General features: G+C 43.3%; 1 protein-coding gene across 1 annotated transcript in view; it reads right to left on the minus strand.

Annotated features, from left to right (window-relative positions):
- Positions 1 to 19,820, minus strand: part of Pdpk1 (3-phosphoinositide dependent protein kinase 1) — a 39,642-nt gene that overhangs the window by 14,464 nt on the left and 5,358 nt on the right. The window contains exons 4-10 of the mRNA XM_033758683.1: positions 15,969 to 16,113; positions 15,053 to 15,150; positions 13,788 to 13,863; positions 7,585 to 7,653; positions 7,253 to 7,349; positions 5,715 to 5,888; positions 4,039 to 4,256 (exon numbers count right to left, since the gene is read on the minus strand). Of these exons, the coding sequence (XP_033614574.1) occupies positions 4,039 to 4,256; positions 5,715 to 5,888; positions 7,253 to 7,349; positions 7,585 to 7,653; positions 13,788 to 13,863; positions 15,053 to 15,150; positions 15,969 to 16,113 (877 nt within the window). The remainder of the gene's footprint in view (positions 1 to 4,038; positions 4,257 to 5,714; positions 5,889 to 7,252; positions 7,350 to 7,584; positions 7,654 to 13,787; positions 13,864 to 15,052; positions 15,151 to 15,968; positions 16,114 to 19,820) is intronic.

A 19,820-nucleotide genomic window follows, 5' to 3' on the forward strand; every position in this document is an offset into this window, starting at 1 on the left:
TTTTTTTTTTTTTTTTTTTTTTTGGGTACTGGGGATTGAACTTGGGACCCTTGCGCTTGTGAAGCAGGTGGCAGAACCACTAAGATAACTCCCCAGCCCATCACTTCTATCATTTTCATGAAAAAAGTCAGCCAAATGGCCACAGCTGTACAACCAGTTAGCCCATAGGTCAGACTTCAGAGGTGATGGTGTCCCTAGAGTGCAGGCTACCAGTCTCAGAAGCACTGTCTTGAAGACAGCTATCATACTTGGGCTGCAGCAGGAGGGCTTTATGCACATTTCCCATGCATCATACCGAGAATCAATGAAACTCATCTGTCTTAATGACACTCAGAGGTAAGGCTCGTTCTTTCCTCTCTTAGGAGCTTTAATTTCTGGTGTAAAAGGCTGTAACAGTATTTGGTTTTTAAAGAGTTCAGCATATACAAACTTAAAATGTTGTTTTGAGACAAGTTCTCCTGCCTGGCCTTGAACTCACTATGTAACCCAGGCCAGCCCTGGCTCACAGTGAGCCTCCTGCGTCAGCCTCCTCAGTGCTAGGATTTACAGGAGTGCTGAAATTACAGGAATATACTACCACTAAAATGCTAAAATGCTGGTTTTAATTTTATTTATTTATTTATTCGGTACATGGGATTGAACTCAGGTCCTTGTGCTTGCGAGGCAGGCAGTGGCAACACTGAGCTAAATCCCCAGCCCTAAAATGCTGCTTTTTAAATATTAAAATATTTCCTTTAAATTAAAATTTTCCTTTATCTTTAAATTCTGAATGACAGGTCTCAAAATGATGTTGCAGCTTCACTGAAACAGTAACACCATAATAATGTCCTTTTCACAGACAGAAAAAAGGCAAAGAATTAATATCTATATAGCCAACGGAAAGATTGCTTTTATCCCATTTTTGTTTCATATTTACAGTTTTTCCCAGTTGCTCTGGTAGTTTTTTTCCACTCCATGCATCACAGAACTCTTCAGTATGTCAGTTTCCTCTTGTTCTGAGTTGCTAGAGATGAAAGCCAGGGCCTTATACTAGTTAGGTAGGCACCCTTATACTAAGCTACACCCCTAGCTCTTCCTTTTCTTTTTTTGTTAGCAATTGATTATCAATCTATTAAAATAGTTGACTCAGACATCTGCAATGATCCCTCAACCCCAGCTACTAGATCAGCACTGACAGCAGAAACCTGTACAATATCCTCAGAAGGGCTGTGCCAGCCAGTGTGGTATTTATGGATTCACATTAGGAAAGGACCCTAAGGGGCACTCTCAGTTTTGCGTCAGCATCTGAACAGTGCCTTCTTTTGTACCTCTCCATTCAGCACAAATCCTCTCCAGGGCTTCCTGTTGCAGCTGGCAAAGATAAGTCTAACCCAGTGAACTACAATCTCTGGTTGTATCTCTTGCCAGTATCTTGAAGTCATGGCCATGGTTCAGCTTTCTGACTGATTTGTTCCTTAGAAAGACAGGACAGCAGTGAGCCAGAAGACAACAAGGCACAGGTCTACAGCACCCGCTATCACACCTTCTTCAGAAACGTTGGGTTCTGCTGAGCATCCTGGGACTTAAATGGTGCTTCTGTGCTTGAGAAAGCAAGTCTTTTCCTTTGTTTAAGTCAATGACTCATATTTACATATGAAAAATGCATTAAAGATGTTTTTATTTTAGAAAAAATATTAATATTTAAAGTAACATTTTGAGATTAAAATTTATAAAAATCCTTGATTTTAAAAAAAATATTTTTTTGAGACAGGGTCTCACTCATGAAGCCCAGGGTGGCCTTGAACTTCTGGTGACCTTCCTGCCTCAGCCTCTCAAGTGCTGGGATAACAGATATGTGCCTCTACATATGGCATATAAAGTTTTCAATACTGTTGCAAAACAAGTCAGAAAAATTTACTTCTTGTATTTCTACATGGAGACAAGGAAAATCTCAGGATTTCAAAATGATGATTCATTGCATGACATAAAATTACAAAGACTATAGCAGGCATAATTTAAGATCATTAGTCAAGAATTCGGTACATTACTGAGAGCTTACTAATGTCCAAAAATATACATATGTGGGCCAGGGATTTAGCTCAGTGGTGCTGCCACCTGTCTTGCAAGCGCAAGGACCTGAGTTCGATCCCCAGTACCAAAACAAAGAAAAAAAAATGTACATATGTAAACTATAAATCTACTACTTCAGAAAATTCTAAGTCAGGCATAATGGCACACACCTGTAACTGCAACACTTGGAAGACTGAGGCAGAAGGATCGCTGTGAGTTCAAGGCCAGCCTGAACTACATAACAAGACCCCGTCTTAAAAAAAAAAAAAGAAAATAAAAATTCTAGAAAAGACAAAAACACACACTATTAACCATCAAAATAAAATCTACCTACCATAGCCATTGAAAAACTTCACTGTATACTGTCAGAGAATAAGAGTGAACAAGTAAATTTCCTCTGAAAATTATTATACATTCACAGTTTTTGTCTCACCTTGGGAACTCTGTGGCCATACCCTGAGAACCACTGTTTATGAGAGGAGGTAGGGGAGGGAGGGAAAGGAGGCATAAAAAAATTTAGATGCGTTATGTACATACATCAACTACCCATAAATGTAACCATTATATGCTGTAAACATGTACTAGTGAAAACAGAGAAAGAGAAAAAGAGAGAGAGACACCATTTAAAGGACAAAATGTAATGAGTATGGTGTCACAAGCTTAAAATACCTGCTACATGGGAGGCTAAGGCAGGAGGATCACAAGTTTCAGGCCAGCCTGGGTAACTGAGACCCTATCTCAAAATAAAATTTAAAAAGGGCTGGGGATGTACCTTAGCTCTCCCTAGGTTTAGTCACCAATATCACAAAAGCAAAACAAACAAGCAAAAAAAAAAAAAAAAATCCTTTTTTTCCTATCCCTAATAAATTATTTTAGGAAACAGAGTTAAAAGACAAATTTAACTCCCTATAATTGTAGAGTATTTCTGAGGACTGACATTATACTCAAGTCTTTCTAGAGACAATAATTTCTAATGGAATGACATTCGAATCTTAGCCACATGTGGCTTTTCCCTCTGGACTGTGCTGGGAAAGCCACTGAGAGCTCAGCTCCTCTCTCTCTCACTCTTCCTCAGAAACCCCTTGAGCCGTGTGTCCTTTCTCCTGCCTCACTGAGCCCTCAATTCCTTCCTCCCCACCTTCTCTTTTCATCCCATCCTATTCCATGTCTTCCTGAGAGATCCCCACTTCCCTGGACCCCATTCTGCCCATAAAAAGCTAAAAGCATAAAAGCTCTTAAAGAAAATGTAGGTAAAAATATTGAGGCCATTTTTAACAAGTCTAAGATGGAAAACAAATAAAAACAGGTTCAGTTTTGTAAGAACATGCAACTTCCACCCAAAACACACCATCAACAGACTGAAGAATAAACTGCAAGGAAATTTTGACAAAATACACAACTTAGAATATCTTTCATACATGTGGCTCTTAGAAATTGACTTCTAAAAGATGCAAAAGTATACAAAGTACCTCAAAAAAGTAAACATAAAATGGCCAATGAACATGGAAACTGTCTGTCTCAATACAAATAGAAGTCAAAAACCTCAGAAATCCTCTGAACAGCTCAGTGAAGAGCCACAGATATTTCAGTTACAAAGAATCCACATCTGGCAGAGGAGGTGGTTGTCTGCAACCTTGCCCACTGGAACTAGGATACCTGAGAGCCCACTCATGCCCAGGCCCCACAGCGTCCTAAACACCACACTTGAACCACCCCTTGGAGTATCCTCTTTATAAGAACATTTGAATCCCAGCACTTGGGAGACTGAAACAGGAGGACTCCAATGAGTTTGAGGCTAGCCTCATCTATACAATGAGTTCAAGGCCAGCACGAACTACATTGTGAGACCCTGTCTCAAAAAAAAAAAAGCAAGTGCTCAAGGTGCTAGAGAGGCAGCTCAAGTCCAAAATCTCAGCAGCCCTGCTGGATATCTGCTACTCAGGCTCACCACATTTATATACAGAAGACTATTTATGCCTATAATCTTACCAAGGGTTTCCACCAGCCTGCTTCTCCAATAACAACCTCTTCTCATCTTCAGAAAATTGTAAGTCCAGTTCAAAAGAGTTAGTGTCCAAATCATGGATGTACTGCTCTATGTTGCTGCCCGACCTATGGGGCAGGCTGGCATCCACCACAGACAGGGAATGGGAGGAGGAAGATGATGACACTTGCATGCAGCCAAACTGGCTCAGGAGATTATCATACTGTAGGGAAGAAGGAAAAAAAAAAAGAGAAAGGTGCCTTAATTTGCCTCTAGAGTCAAAAACCCACACAGCATCTATCCCTGAGGTCCTCCCACCTCAAACACACCACCAAGGCCCGTCTGTCCCTTCTGGTAAGTGTAGAGAGATCTTATTCTCCTCCACCACCATCTGGCTGCTAAGCCAAGGTAGTAGTGATTTTAGTGTAGCTCTGGAAGATTTTCAGGTACAAGCTAAAGTCCATCAGTCAACTGAAGTGGAACTCCATGCACGGGAACTGGCTAGAAAACATTTCAATGACAGTCAAACCAGAAAAAAGTGTATCATTGACAAGGAACTTCTAAAATAACTTTTATGTAGAGTGGAGTCACAACGGAGAATGGTAAAAGAGCCTAGATAGGCAAGGCATGGTGGTACATGCCTATAATCCCAGCACTTGGGAGGCTGAGGCAGGAGGACTACCATGATTTCAAGGCCACCCTGGACTACATAGTAAGCTCAAGGCCAGCCTGAACTACACAGTGAGACCCTGATTCAAAAAAAAAAGAACAGCCTGAATGTATGAGACTGAAGACTAGAGTGGTGGTGGGTACGCTGTAGCTCCTTATACCTTTCTGTCCCTTTTGTACATACTTTCCATTTTCCAAAATAAAAGCTATTTAATAACAGCTGGTTGTGGTGACACTTGCCTATAATCCCAGCATTTGGGAGGCTGAGGCAGGACTATCACCCCAAGTTTGAGGCCAGCCAGACTACATAGTGAGTTCAAGTCCAACCAGAACTACACAGCGAGACCCTGTCTCAAAAACAACAACAACAACAAAGTTTTAATAACAAAATAATAGTATAAACTGGTGTCTGGGCTGGGAATTTAGCTCAGTGGTTCCGCTGCCTGCCTTGCAATACCAAGGACCGGAGTTCGATCTCCAGTACCAAAAATAATAATAATAATAATAATAATTTTAAAAAAAACAAAAACTGGTATCTGGAGACAAGCAGCCTCAAAGTCAGTATCAGCAGACTCTGGGGCCACACCTTTCAGACTAGGTATCTCTTGGAGATAAGCAGCATTCATAACTTACATACAACTTAAAAAGCATGGAGCCAAAAGCTGCCACTAACAATGAGCCCTGGTGCCAGGAGCCCAGAGGTGAGTGCAGGCAGGGTGCTGTGCCCCCACTCAGCATAAACCACCAGCTCCACCCCTCTGGGCGCAACTCATCAGACCACTCACACCTGAGGAAATGAGAAGGACCTAGCCCACCCAGGGCCTGTTGGCCATAGCCATACAGCAGCAAAGAGTTTAACCACCAATAGTGCTATAATGCTGGCTCCCATTAATCACATAAATCCACGTCCCATGGCACGAGGGCATGGACCTCTTGTGTGCAGAGGAGTTGTGCTTATGCATCAGGGCAAGCAAACCTCTCCATCCAGACTCTCCCATGGTTGCTGGCTTACATTGCCATAGCAGTCCTCGTCGTCCTCTGACATGGCTGGCAAGTAAGCTGTGAGCTTCGGGGGTGTCTGCTGGTGCAGATTCTCCCACGTGATGGATTCAAAGAATGGATGAGCCTTGAGAGGTTCGTATCCTTCCATCTCTTCACAGCCTAACCGCTTTGTGGCATCCAAAACCTTAAGTGATAATCAAAACAAGTTACTGTCAGAGTTAAAATGTAATCCTGACAAAAAGGATGTTTTTGAGCAAAATTCTTTTCCTCGATGCTTAGTACCTGCTGGAGGCCCACCCCACGCCTGCTTTTCCTGCTACGGGGCAGCCCAGGGTACTCTGGGTTTTTGCCTCATCCTGAGGCCCTACCCCCTGCCTCCTGCAGATGAACATAAATCTGATATCACCTTCTTCAAAATATAGCAGGCAGCAATAATCCTTTTAAAATATGTAGTTATATGGTGAATTCAAGGCCAGCCTGTGCTACATAGTGAAAGCGTCTCACCAGGGTTTCAACAAAACAAAAAATAAATAAAATATGGACTTAAAAATCCTAAAACAAGCTAGGCACAGTAGCACATGCCTGTAATACCAGTTACTTAGAAGGCTGAGGCAAGAGGATCATGAGTTCCAAGCCAGCTTGGGCAACTTGGCAAGACTCTATATCAAAAGAATTAAAAAGGGCTGGGGATAAAGCTTGGTGATAAAGTACCTGCCTAGAGTGCACAAGGCCCTGAGTTCAATTACTGGTATTACACAAAAAGAAAGGAGGGTGGAATGGTAGGAGAGTCCTAAAACTAGAGGCGGGGGACTGGCTCTAAGAGCAGAGAACAAAAATCCTAGACAATAAGATCTTACAGACACCCCATGTCTTTCTAAGGGCAGCAACAACATTTCTTCCTGGAGATAGAAAAAAAGCAGGACAGGAAGGCCTGTGTCCAACAGGCACACAAGGAAGCAAGCTCAACTCCCACTAAGGGAAGCTAAGGAACAGTCAGAAATGGGTGGGAAGAAGGTGATCCTGGAGCTTGAAATGAATCTGCTCCCAAAAACTGAGTTAAGGAGGGCAACCAGAGTCCAAAGCAATCAGGGCCAGGATACTTCAATTTCTGGAATATAAACTGATATAACTTTTCCAGGTCAATCTGCTTTTGCTTCATTACCTGTGTCGATCTTTAAAATCTTCATATAGCATACTATCAAGCTGATATCAACAGACATCACCGAAGTATTATTTAAGCCATCTGCCACTGTAACAAACCCAGTTACTCCAGCAGCAGTAAGTGAAAGGGTTTTGCATTGTTGATGAGCACATACAAAATGTTACAGTAATGTCCTCTCTTTATTAAAGTCAAGAACCAGGCACGTGAAAAGTAAAAGGAATTATAACGAGATGAGATGCTAGACATGACTCTATCTACAATCTCTGTCAACCCTGAACATACCTGTCCTTCAACACAGCAGCCTCCAGGAAGCTCTTTCAGGCACAGAGTTAGAGAATGCAGTGTGTGACTTGGGTCCCCTCACCAGGAAAACTTAATATGCTTACCAAGAGTTTTTCCACAAGGTCTCTTGCCTTAGGGAAGAATTTTTCTGGGAAGTCATATTCCAACTTAATGATCTTCTGAAATATAAGATACTCATTTCTATGAATTAAAAAAAAAAAAAAAAGTCCTTCAGAGGAGATCCTTCAAACGTCCAGCACCAGGTGCAAACAACCTTCCTGGGACAACCCAGCACTGCCCTTGCTATCCACAAGCCACCACACCCCGTGCACTTGAGAGCCACAGGGAAAATTCCTCCTTCGCCCACCAGTCCCAGGAACTGCTTTCCCACTCTGTCAGAAGGAGGTGTGCTGTGATAGGGTCAATCCCTTCTTACCCGGCTCGGAATGGTGGGAGTCCTGCCACAAGCTGGTATATTATACATCCAAGAGCCCAAAGGTCTGAACTTTAAGGTAGGGAAAAAAAAAACAAAGAAAAATGGCATTGGTACAATTCAAGTGACAAACACAATTCATTTCCTACTCTCCCCCCAACTTTCCCCCTCCCCATGTCAGCCTCCAAAGTATTCCTGTTCCTTAGAACCCAGACAGGTGTGAGGTTTGAACCTTCCTTTCTGGGGAACTTTCACTGATATCTGCGCTCAGAGACTCCTGCACTTGATAGGCACCACCAGTCAGCCTTTAGATGGGCCTCTTGCAGTAGGGGTTAACAAAGCACAGTCCCAACCTAAAGAGAAAGCAGAGTTCACTGCCCACCAAGGAGCAGCACTGGAGAGCTGGCCTCATCACCACAGGGTGGTACAATTGAAACTACCCCAGATCCTTTCCTGACCAGCTTGTGCTCACCCCAGGACAGGTGTGTACACACACGCGCCTCAGGTCAAAGGACCATCAACCATCCATAAAATGTGCACAAAGCGGCTCTGTCCTTCCCCTCTTGCACTCAGCTATGAAACGTACTGCACATTCTTTATAAATATTTGGCTTATCCATTTTAAAAAGAAATCAATCCGGTTCTAAATGTCTCTAAGTCATTTCCAGGATGTAGCTAGATGTTCCAAGTCCCCAGCTGTCAGGGACCCTGAGGTTGCCACCCTCTCACCTGCAGGCAAGACACTCTCCCACACATCCAGCACTCCCAGTCACCCTCAGCATGCTGGGATGACTTTACAGGCATTATCCCCTCTGAGTCCTGCTTTTCATTCCCTAAGCACTTAGCTCACAGTATCCTGACAGTGACCTGGCACTCTGGATGATGCCATCACAGAGTGTGGGTGAAAACCACTGCTCAAGATGAGAGACTAGCTGCAGTGCCAGGGCTTAGGGAAAAGTTTTGTCCTGGCCCTGGCATCTGCAACATCCACAAGCTAGTGCACAGGTGAAGTACTTGGGGTGGGTTTAAAAGTACAACAGATTAGAAACTTGAGTCACAACAGAATGAAGGATATATGAACAAATGGTTTTACATTCAACTCAGTTACTAGTTTTGTTTTTTGTTTTTTGAGACAAGGTCTCACTATGTAGTTGAGACTGTCCTAGAACTCACTATGTAGCCCAGGCTAGACTCGACTCACAGCAATCCTCCTGCCTCAGCCTCCCAAGTGCTGGGACTACAGGCATGTGCTGCCATGCCTGGCTCAACTCAGTAACTAGTTTTTACACTTGGTTTTATTTAGTGTTTAATATTTATTTAGTGTTAGTTAAAACAAGGAGCACAGCAGAAAAAACAGGCTGCAAGCACCCCCCCACCCTAGCCCATGCAGAAGCAGCAGAGAGGGGTAGGGCACAGTGGAGCTGCACCTCCCTTTTCACAGAGTCACCTCCATAATGTAAGAGTACAAATGCTCTGGGAAACAGGCATGGTGATACACACTGGTAATCCCAGCACTTGGGAGGCTGAGTCAGGAGCATTACAAGTTTGAGGCCAGCATGGACTACATAGTGAGTTCAAGACCAGCCTTAGTTATATAACAAGACTACAAGACGAGCGAATGAATGAACGAACGAACGAACAAAAGAAAGAAAGAAAGAAAAGGAAGGAAGGAAGGAAAGAAAGATGGATGGACAAGAGAAGAGAAGGAAAGAGAAAAAAAGGAGGAGGAGGAAAGGAAGGAAGGAAAGAAGGGAGGGAGGGCTCTGAGTTAGCTTCTACCACTATAAAGTATCTCAGAATTTCATCATAAATGTGAATTTAGAATTTTAAATGCTTTGTTAAATCAAAATCATAAACAGGGAAGCCCTATAATGATTCTAGAAAGTAGAATATACCAAGGATTTTATAAATAATCAGTTAGACCAAGTCATGCCACTTCCTGAGACTCACATGGAGAAATTCAGGAAAAATCCCATCTCTCCCACCTGTAGGACGATGGTGTACCCCCAAGGCAAAGCACCTGTGCCCTCTTCCTCCCCACACAAGTGTGGCCCGCACACAGGAGGCACACCAGCACCATCTCAAACTAATGAGACAGCAAAATCACACAAACAGTAAAGATGTCTACAGATAATTTTAATGACAAAGAAAATTGTTTATCACAGAATCATAAAGAGAAGGATGCATATTGGCTAACACCCCACTTATATGAAAACTATATAAAAATACAGAAAATGCACAGAGCAACTGAAAAGGTTTATTTTCTAAGAATTCTTTACAATGAATAGGCATTCCTTTTAAAATCAGAAAGAAAAAAATGAAACAGACGTTTTGGTACATGTGTATAATAGCATTCCAGGAGGCTGAGAGAGGTAGATTGCACCTCTGAGACCAGCCTGAGTAACACCTTAACAACTGAGCAAGACCCTGCCTCAAAACAAAAAATAAGCTGGGAGTTTAGCTCAGCAGTGCTGCCACCTGCCTTGCAAGATCCTGAGTTTGATCCCTAGTACTAAAAAATAAATAAATAAAAATAAAAGGAGGGCTGGGGATGTAGTTCAATGTGAAGATCTTGAGTGGGTTCAATCCCCACATCACTAACCCTCCCTCCCAAAAATCAGAAAAAATGTAATTATTTAATGAATCACAAGATTAAGTTTTAAAAGCAAAAACAATGCAGCAATGTGTCCCTCCCAATCCACCTTCCAGCCCCTAGAAACAAACACTTTCGTCTGTTTCTTGCATATCCTCCTACAGAACATGAACCACCCATAAAGAACATCCATGTATGTCTCTCCTGCACACAGAGACTAGCTTATGTGCCCGATCCCTTATAGCCTGGAGATCTCTGTAAGTACAGATGAGCTTAGCACCCAGGAAGGAACCAACAGCTGACTCTTGGATTAAGTCCTGTATTTGGAAAACCAGGGGACTCTACCCACCACCTCACACTGTAGACAATGACAGATGCATCCTCCTCTGTCCCCCAGGATGCTGAGCAGCAACCCTGGCCTCCAGCCACTGTGGGTCAATAGCAACTCCACGCCAAATGTGACAACCAAAATGTCTCCAGACATGACTAAGTGTCCTCAGAGGCAGAACTGCTTCTGCTGGGCAACTGTGACATGGAGCAGTTCTAATCCACGGGAAGAAGTCAAACTAATGACCAAATAAGGTTGGGGGGAGCTGATAACCACTGAGATGCCCAAGTTTAATTTTTCAGAGCATTCTTCCATCCTGCTATCAAGCTTGTGCCCATGGTTCTACCTCTACCTAGAGTTTTTAAAGCTGTCAACCTCAGAAACAAAGAGCTGCTTAGCCAGGCACGATGGCACACACATATAATCCCAGCATTCAGGAGGCCAGGGAAGGAGGATTGGCACAAGTTTGAGACCAGCATGGACTATACAGTAAGACCTTGTTTCCCCCAAAAAAGAAAGCTGCCTAACTAGAACCACTCACTCACTCAGGGCAGCCAAGCAGGACAGAGGGATGGTCCACTTAAGGCGGTGCCACAAGGCCAAGTGGTGGGGCCAAACCAAGCACTTAGCAGAGATTCACAGCACAGGATTGGAAGAAACATCCACTACAGAGACCCTGTTGCCTGGAAATGCTCCCCAAACCTAGAACACAGATTCTAATGCCACCTGCAAGTCTCCTAAGACAGCATCTTCGACTTCCTGCTGTGGGCCATCAGCTCCCTGACCCTATCTTCTGCTGCCCAGCTGATCTGTGGACTGATCTTTTTTCACTCTGCAACCTATTAACTTGCACACAGAACACACCCTGGACCAGTGCCAGCCCCTATGTCCCTCACATAACACTGTTCATCTAATATTCAGGACTGAGTCTACCACCAAGGCCCAGTTGCATTTCTCCAATATCCTTGGTGCTGTTAGCACTGGAGGTGCTATCTCAGGACTGGCTGCCTCTGAAGGAATCCTCTGTTCGCTCATCCCTTTCAGGCCTCTGCCCAGCCCTGAAGAGCCTGTGGCAGTGGACGGTTAGCCCTGAAGCACAGCAGTCATACTTCCCCCACTGAATAGATTTCCTTAAGAAAAACAGTCAAATCTCTAACCAAAAAACAACAGTCAACTCAGAAGTATAAAATATTATAATAAAATAGCACATGTGGATGGTAAAGAAAAGACATAGCTGAAAAAAAAAAAAGAAAAAAATGGACACTATTACACGTATCTATAATCCTAACATGGATGGCAAAGAAAAGACATAGCTGCAAAAGAAAAGAAAAAGAAAAAAGTGGCCACTATGGCACACATCTGTAATTCTAACTGCTCCAGAGACTGAGTGGGTGGGGGGCACTTCCACAAACTTGAGGCCAGCCTGAGCAATTCAATGAGACACAGTCTCAAAAAATAAAAACAGCTGCGGGTGGGGAGGTTCAGTGGTACAGGGCCCTGGGATTCAATACCCAATACCACACACACAAAAAAGCAAACTGTTAACTTCTTTCACAGTATGTTTGGATATTTATAATTCCAGTTTGACAAAGAGGTCAAAAACATATATTGGACTGGGGACTTAGCTCAGTGGTGCTGCCACCTGCCTTGCAAGCACAAGGTCTGAGTTCAATTATCAGTACCAAAAAGAAAAAAAAAAAAAAATACACACACACACACAGAGGAAAGAAGATAGCTTAAGAAACAATGGTCGGAAAACTGGCTACCCACATGCAGAAGATTGACTCTAGAATGGTATCTCTCAACATGTACTAAACTAAAAAAAAAATGGATCAAAAATGAAAATATTAAAACAGCAACACTTAATCTGTGGGAAGATAAAACAGGTAAGACTCTTGAAGACAAAGGCACAGACAAGGACGTTCTGAACAGAACCCCACATGCACAAGAAATAGCACCAAGAATCAACAAACGGTATCATATCAAATCAGAAAGTTTCTGCACAGCAAAGGAGACAGCCTACAGAAAGAGAAAAAAAATTTTTTTTTGCCAGCTATTCCGCAGACAGAACCCTAATATCTCAAATACATCAAGAACTCAAAAAAAGAATTAAATAAAATTAGATCCCTCCCCAAACAAAATAAAGATTCAGTCAAGCAACAGGCAACTGAAATGAACACACACTTCTCAGAAGAAGTACAAATGGTCAATAGATACATGAAAAAATGTTCAACATCTCTGGCCATTAGAGAAATGCAAATTAAAACAACACTGAGATTCCACCTTATTCCTGAAAGAATGGCTATCATCAAGAAATCAGGTAATAACAGAGGCTGGTAAGGCTGCAGAGAAAAGGGATCCCTTCTGCATTGTTGATGGAAATCAGTACGGAGATCCTTCAGAAAACTAGACGTACAAATTCCATTTAACCCAGCTATTCCCCTTCTAGTTATCTTCCCCAGAGAGTTAAAGACATTATATTACAGCGATTTTATGCATAGCATGTTTACAGCACCGCGACTCATAATAGCTAAATCTTGGAAGCAACTCATAATAGCTAAATCTATGTCCATCAGCAGATGAATGGATAAAGAAAATGTGGCATTATATACAGTGGAGTAGAGTTCACTGCCATATAGAAGGATAAACTTGAGTCACACACTGTAGGAAAATGGATGCAGCTTGAGACCATAATATTAAGTGAAACAAATCAGACACAAGCTGAAGCGTCACATGATTTCTCTTATATGAGAAACACTAAGCATAAATAAGGGCAAAACAAAAGATAGATAATACAAAATAGCGAGATAGATCTTTTGCAAAAGGGAAGGGGATTAAGAGATGGAGGGGGTGGAGAGAGGAGAGGAGGATAAAAAACAGATGTGTTACGTACATGTACCAACTCCACACTAGGAATGTAATCATTACATACTATAAACATGTACCAATAAAAATAAAAATTAAATGTAAATAAAATATATTTGTATAAAGGTCACCAAAGGTTCTCTTCCAAATATTTGTCCCTCATGAAGAAATCTAGCAGCTACTTCAGAGAGGAAAAGCATGGTTGGATAAAAGCAGGTTACCTCTTACAGGTACCAACTCCACACTAGGAATGTAATCATTACATACTATAAACATGTACCAATAAAAATAAAAATTAAATGTAAATAAAATATATTTGTATAAAGGTCACCAAAGGTTCTCTTCCAAATATTTGTCCCTCATGAAGAAATCTAGCAGCTACTTCAGAGAGGAAAAGCATGGTTGGATAAAAGCAGGTTACCTCTTACAGGCTGACTTCTCTGTGAGCAGCTCTGGAGAAACATACTGTGCTGTTCCTACAAATGAGTTGGCCCTGGCTGAGGAGAGGAAAAAAAGAAAAGGTCAAACTTAGAGACACAATCTTTTGCCCTCCATCACAGCTGCTCCACTGGTGCACTTCTCAGGCAACAAGGTCTAACATGGCTGACAGGAGCACTTTACTTTTGTATATTTTAAGTGGCTACAGGACAATAAGAGTAGCCCTGTGCTAAACTATCAGGTTCTGAAAAATCTACATGAGGGAAGAAACATCCAGAGTATAGCACAGTAAGTGACACTGGAGGCTAACAAAGGTCACAGCTGAGTCCCATGGGACACTGCGTGCTTATATCAAGTAGGATAATTTAGCAAGCCAACCTAGAACCTGTGATCCTCCTACCTCAATTTCCTGAGTGTTGGAATTATAGGCATGGTGCACTGGCTCTCAAAGTTTCTTTTCCAGGTCACTTATTAACTCACAAGACAGTTCCCTTTCTCCCATACAGCACTGTAAGGGCATAATGATCTCTCTATACATGCATTAGAACAGTTTTTAGGAGTTCAGCTATCCTCTATACCTCCAGAGTGTATAGTTTCCATCCAGTGAGCACTAAAAGGGCAGCAGGTCATCCATCTCCTGGTTATTAAAACAGCCCAGACCCCTTTCCTGGCCCAAGTGGATTCTCAGCTACTCTAGTCCTCCAGAGTACTAGAATCACATGAATCACAATGCAATTCAAAGCTAGATGCTTCCCCAGGGGACAGGGCTCAAGAGTCAACAATTACAAACAGGCATGTGACCTGCACCTAAGTCAGCCCCCACTCCTCCTGTGATATTTCTAGAACCTCCCTGAAACTGGGGTGCATGGGCTACAGGCAGTTGTGTATATCACATAGGGACACAGAGGACTAGATGGGTGGAAGGCATAGGGGTCCAGGGACATATTTCCCCAGATACACCCACAGTATCCACAGGAGGAGCCAACTGAGTGCCTGGTGCACAAAGGGCTATGATTACATTGTGCCAAGCACTGGGAAGAGAATGAGACACAGCATGCTCAGGAGGACTGAAGTTCCCATCAACTCCCAGACCACACACTACCTTGAGCCCAGCAGGACTTGGGCAAAGGCACCACCCACCCTGAATTAATGATAAAGCCCATATAATGCAACATATTCCACAGAGCTGCACAGTTGATCTTAACCAGAAGCACAGGACCAGCTCTGATGGAATTCAAACTTACACACCTTGTTTGCTCTCTGGGGATAACACTTTTGCTGTTCCAAAATCTGTGATTTGGATGTGCATGTCTTCATTTAACAAAATGTTTTCTGGTTTAAGGTCTCTGTAAAGCAGATTTTTACATCTGAAATAAAACACTTAAACAGCAGCATTATTGCATACTCTATACGCTGATGAAAACACAACGAGATGGGCCAGGGATGTAGCTCAGTGGTGCCACCACCTGCCTTGCAAGTGCAAGTACCCGAGTTCGATCCCCAGTACCAAAAAAAAACCCCACAATGAAGTAATGAATACTTACCATCTTTACAGATTAACAGTCAAGAATACAAGTCCAAACTCCATACCAAACAAATATCAACTGCTTATAGTAAGAACATTCAAATGATATTTTATAATTGTATCATCATTTAAATAAATTTTATTGACATACAATCTATGCTAACTCATAAAATAAAAAACTTATGAACATTTCCAATCTAACTTTATCAGAAAGTCATGGAAAATAAGACTAGAAATAAGTAATCACAAAACCACTGCTGCCTACGTAAAAGCACAAGATGAGATTATGTGAGTTGCTGGCTTGGCAGAAAGACACCCGCACATGCTAATGGGACTTTTTTATATATTCTTTTTGGTACCGGGGATCGAACTCAGGCCCTTGTGCTTGTGAGGCAGGCACCGGAACCACTGAGCTAAATCCCCTGGCCCTGATGGGACTTTTGATATACAGGTTCTTCTGACCTCCAGCCTCTGCTCAGGTCTCACGGAAGCCATCACCTGGCACCCATGTCCTACCATCCATAAAGTACCCCAGTGATAGCCCCAGAGGGCTGGGGTGGTTTTTGGCTTGGAGGTCAAATGGCCACAGGCCCTTGTTCTTACACTGTCCTGCACATCCACCCCGCAGCCTTGGGTTACCTGTGAATGATGCCCTTGCCATGCAGGTACTCAAGAGCAGAAACGATCTCAGCTGTATAAAATCGGGTACAGGTCTCATCAAATGAACCAATTTTGCGGATGTATTTAAGTAATTCTCCATTTTTGGCATAGCTAAGGCCAAAGTCTGAATATAGTATAGTTAAGGAAGAATGGGAAAAGTCTTTTTAAAGAACTAATCTTAACAGCTCAGGAAGAACCCATCATCACCAACTCTAGTACTGAGGATCAAACCAAGGAGAGCTCTATTACTGAGCTATACTCCCAGCTCTTCTTAAGAGAGGGTCTCGCTAAGTTGCTCAGGCTGGTCTCAAACTTATGATCCTTCCTGCCTCAGCCTCTAAAGTATATGAGACCTGGGGATGTGACACCATGTACAACAGAACTTTTTTTTTTTTTTTTTTGGTACTGGGGATCGAACTCAGGTCCTTGCGCTTGTGAGGCAGGCGGCGAAACTACTGAGCTAAATCCCTGGCACTAGAACTTTTTATTAAATGTGTACTAAAAGTACCTATGGCCCAAGACAGTCACCTTTTTTTAAGTCAGATTCAGCTCTGGCTTCCAGATCAGACATTAGTGTTTCTTACTAATAACATAGTATCACCATCCCTTTCAGCCTGGACTATATTTCTAGACACATGGTCCCCAGGGCCCTCTGTCACCTTCTCACAGGTGAGAAGGAACCTGTGAGAAGGAATTGCCAGAAGTGACTATTGGGTCTGCAGACTCCGGCCAAGGCACAGACAACATGTGTGAGACTTCAAGTGCAAAGAAGAGATGTGGAAGAGAGATTTTAACTATAAACCTTGCTTGAGCTTGGAGCCCTCCACAAACTGCTGACATCCATGCATGTGGCTGCTCCTCCCATTGCACAGAGAAGAGCCATTTTATTAACTTCTTTATTCATCTGATCTATCTGTGAGGTGCCCAGGGGAGAGACAGGAGGGACAGCCACCTTCCCTGTGAACCTCATCATGCAACGTGTTCCATTTGTAGTCTCCTCCTTCTGATGGGACTGAAAGCTGATGAGAAACAGATCCCATATAACTGTTTCCCCTGAAAGCACCAAACACTTGTGCCTCCTTTTTGTTTGGCTTTGTTTTTTTGTTTGTTTCTTTGTTTGTTTGTTTGCAACAGGATCTCACTTCAGGCTGGCCTTGAACTCACTGTGTAGCCCAGGCTGGCCTTGAACATGCAGCAATCTTCCTATCTCAGCCTCTCAAGTGCTAGGATTACAGGCGTGTCCCACCAAGTCTGGCTCATTGTGCCTATCTTACTGGAAATTCCCAGGTATCTCACCTCCCTGGAATCCCAAGATACAACCCTGAGAAGCAGCTCTGGAGGCCTCAAAAGGTGTTTGTGTACAAGGTTCCTAGCTGGCCTTCTATCTGCCAAGGCACTGTCATCTTCCAAGGAAAGAGTATGAGACTCCAAGGCTCTAAGACAAAACCAATAGGGAAGGGACCACAGTCAAAGCTACCCAAAGCTACCCCTGTCCAGGGTATCTCTAACTAACACACTTCCTAATTTGGACAATGCTTCACAGAAACCTGAAATTAAAAGCCCCCTTTACTTTGAGGAATGCAGAGAGTCTTAGCCAGGTGCCACTCACACGTCATCTCATCTTACCCACTCCCTCACAAAAAAAAAGGCTATTCCCATGGAGCTACTAGCCACTAGCAAGACACAGGGCCTTGCCTGTTAGGACCCCGGGTACAAGGCTCAGATTTGGTCACAGTGTGTCACAGGAGGTAGCAGCTTCTTGCCTCTTCTGGCTTTGTGATTTCACCCTTTTATTTGATCTCTCAATTGTTCTTGAGTCCTGCATAGTACATCTCTGCTCAGCAGTAGGGCAGAGGTGATTGACAGGTCTTGAACATAGTGGGTATCCAGCATTACTGCTCTGTCACATACCTGCTTCATGGAAGTGTGCTCCTTTAGAACTTGTCAGTCCACTGCATAACCTGAGAATCTTTTCTACCCGCTTGCCCACAAGCCTGTGCTTCAGAACAGTAAGGAGAAGGTAGCAGCTGTCCTGCCTTGCAAATATCAAGCCTGTGAACAGAGCCAAGAAGCCTGACAAGCCCAATGTCTGCAATTTGTAGAAGAGGCACGCAGCACAGAGATTAGGCATCTGACTCAAGGTCACAAAACAGAGGGACAGGACCTGAGTCTAGCCCTCAAGCAGTATTTTTAACTTCAAGCTGCACACAGGGTATCATGAAGCCAAGCAGGTACAGATCAGCCTTGATAGGTGCTGGAGGCAGAAGGCTAGCCAAAGAGCAACAGCATCTGAACCCTCTTTGCCTTTCTTCCCCACTGGAAATTACAGCTAAATGGATGGTATCCTATTTAGGCAAAGAATTTCATTTGCTTTTCTTTCTCAACATTAATACATAGAGGGGTCAGGGATTTAGCTCAGTGGCGCCACACCTGCCTCACAAGTGCAAGGTCCTAAATTAGATCCCTGGTACCACACACAAAAAAAATAATAATAACCTTGTCTCAAAACTTAATAAAGTTTAGAAAGAGGATGAAACACAAGCAAAAAGCCTTGGGTTCAACTCCAAGTAACACACGCATGTACACATGCACACATATACAGTGGGAGCAGGGGGCTAGGGGTGCTACTCAGTAGTAGGGCACATACTTAGCACGTACAAAGCCCTTGGTTCCAACATTGCAAAAAGTAAAAGCTTTAAAAAAACAGCAGGTAGAGAGACACATGCCTGTAATCCCAGCGCTGAGGGAAGACCAGGCAAAACTGTGCGTTCAAGCCCACCTGGGGAATTTAGCGAGACTGTCTTAAAATTAAAAATAAATTAAAGGCTGGGAATGTACCTGAGTGGTAGAGTAGCCTGGAGTTTGAATCAGCACGAAGCAGCAGGTGGCAAACAAGCCTTCAGATATGTGGACAAGCTTTGAGGGCAATGAAAAGAGGGAAGGGAGAAAGCTCCCCTGAAAGGAAGAGCAGCCACTGAGAACAAAGCCTGCCCATCTGTCTGGCCCAGAGGTGAGCTGGTGTCCCCAAAGGTGTGGCCTGCCTATTGTCCTCAGGCCTGACTCCCTGATTCCTAAGCAATGGTTCAAGAGAAGACTGTTTTCCCACAGGTCAGAGGAATCAGAGCTATGGACAAAATGAAGACAGCAGAAGGCAAACCTACTGGAGAAACAGTTGATAAGTTACTGGAAAGCAACATCTGCTAAACAACCCCACAGCAGGACAGCACCCAGTGTAAAGGAAGGTTCAGGCTCTAAAGGGCTTACTCCTGATTTCTCAAATGTCCAGGGAGATGTCCCTTCTAACCACACCCTATACCAAGACTCAAAGAGGGCAGAGAGGAGCCCACTGTAGGAGTCTGAGAATGCCCAAGATTCTTTCTCTACTGGTCCCTGGTTCATTTGAGCACAGGATTCAATACCTAGCAGATACTCCAAAGACGATGGTTAGAGAAATGAAGAAATGCCTTTACATGAATGTTCAGTAACCAGAGTTAAAATAACAACAGGTCATTAGGTTTGGTGTTTATCAATAAAAACCTCAAAACTGTGGTACAGTTTCTCCTTCAGATAAGGACACAACAATCAGCTTAACCTTAGCCAATCTCTGGTACTGTCTGTTGCCTCTAGGAATGCCAGTCACTCAGAAGTCAAGGGCAGCAGGGTAGCATCTACACCATATCCTTTCCTTCCAGGGGAAGAGATTACTTGTGAGAACAAACAACAGGGTGTCACGATTCCAAAACAAGAGGTTGGGTTGGGCTAGGGATTTAGCTCAGTGGTTCTGCCGCCTGCCTTGCACATGCAACGTCCGGAGTTTGATCCCTGGTACCA

Source organism: Fukomys damarensis, unplaced genomic scaffold, assembly GCF_012274545.1.
Source record: "Fukomys damarensis isolate Sample0158 unplaced genomic scaffold, DMR_v1.0_HiC HiC_scaffold_34, whole genome shotgun sequence".
Classification (NCBI taxonomy): domain Eukaryota; kingdom Metazoa; phylum Chordata; class Mammalia; order Rodentia; family Bathyergidae; genus Fukomys; species Fukomys damarensis.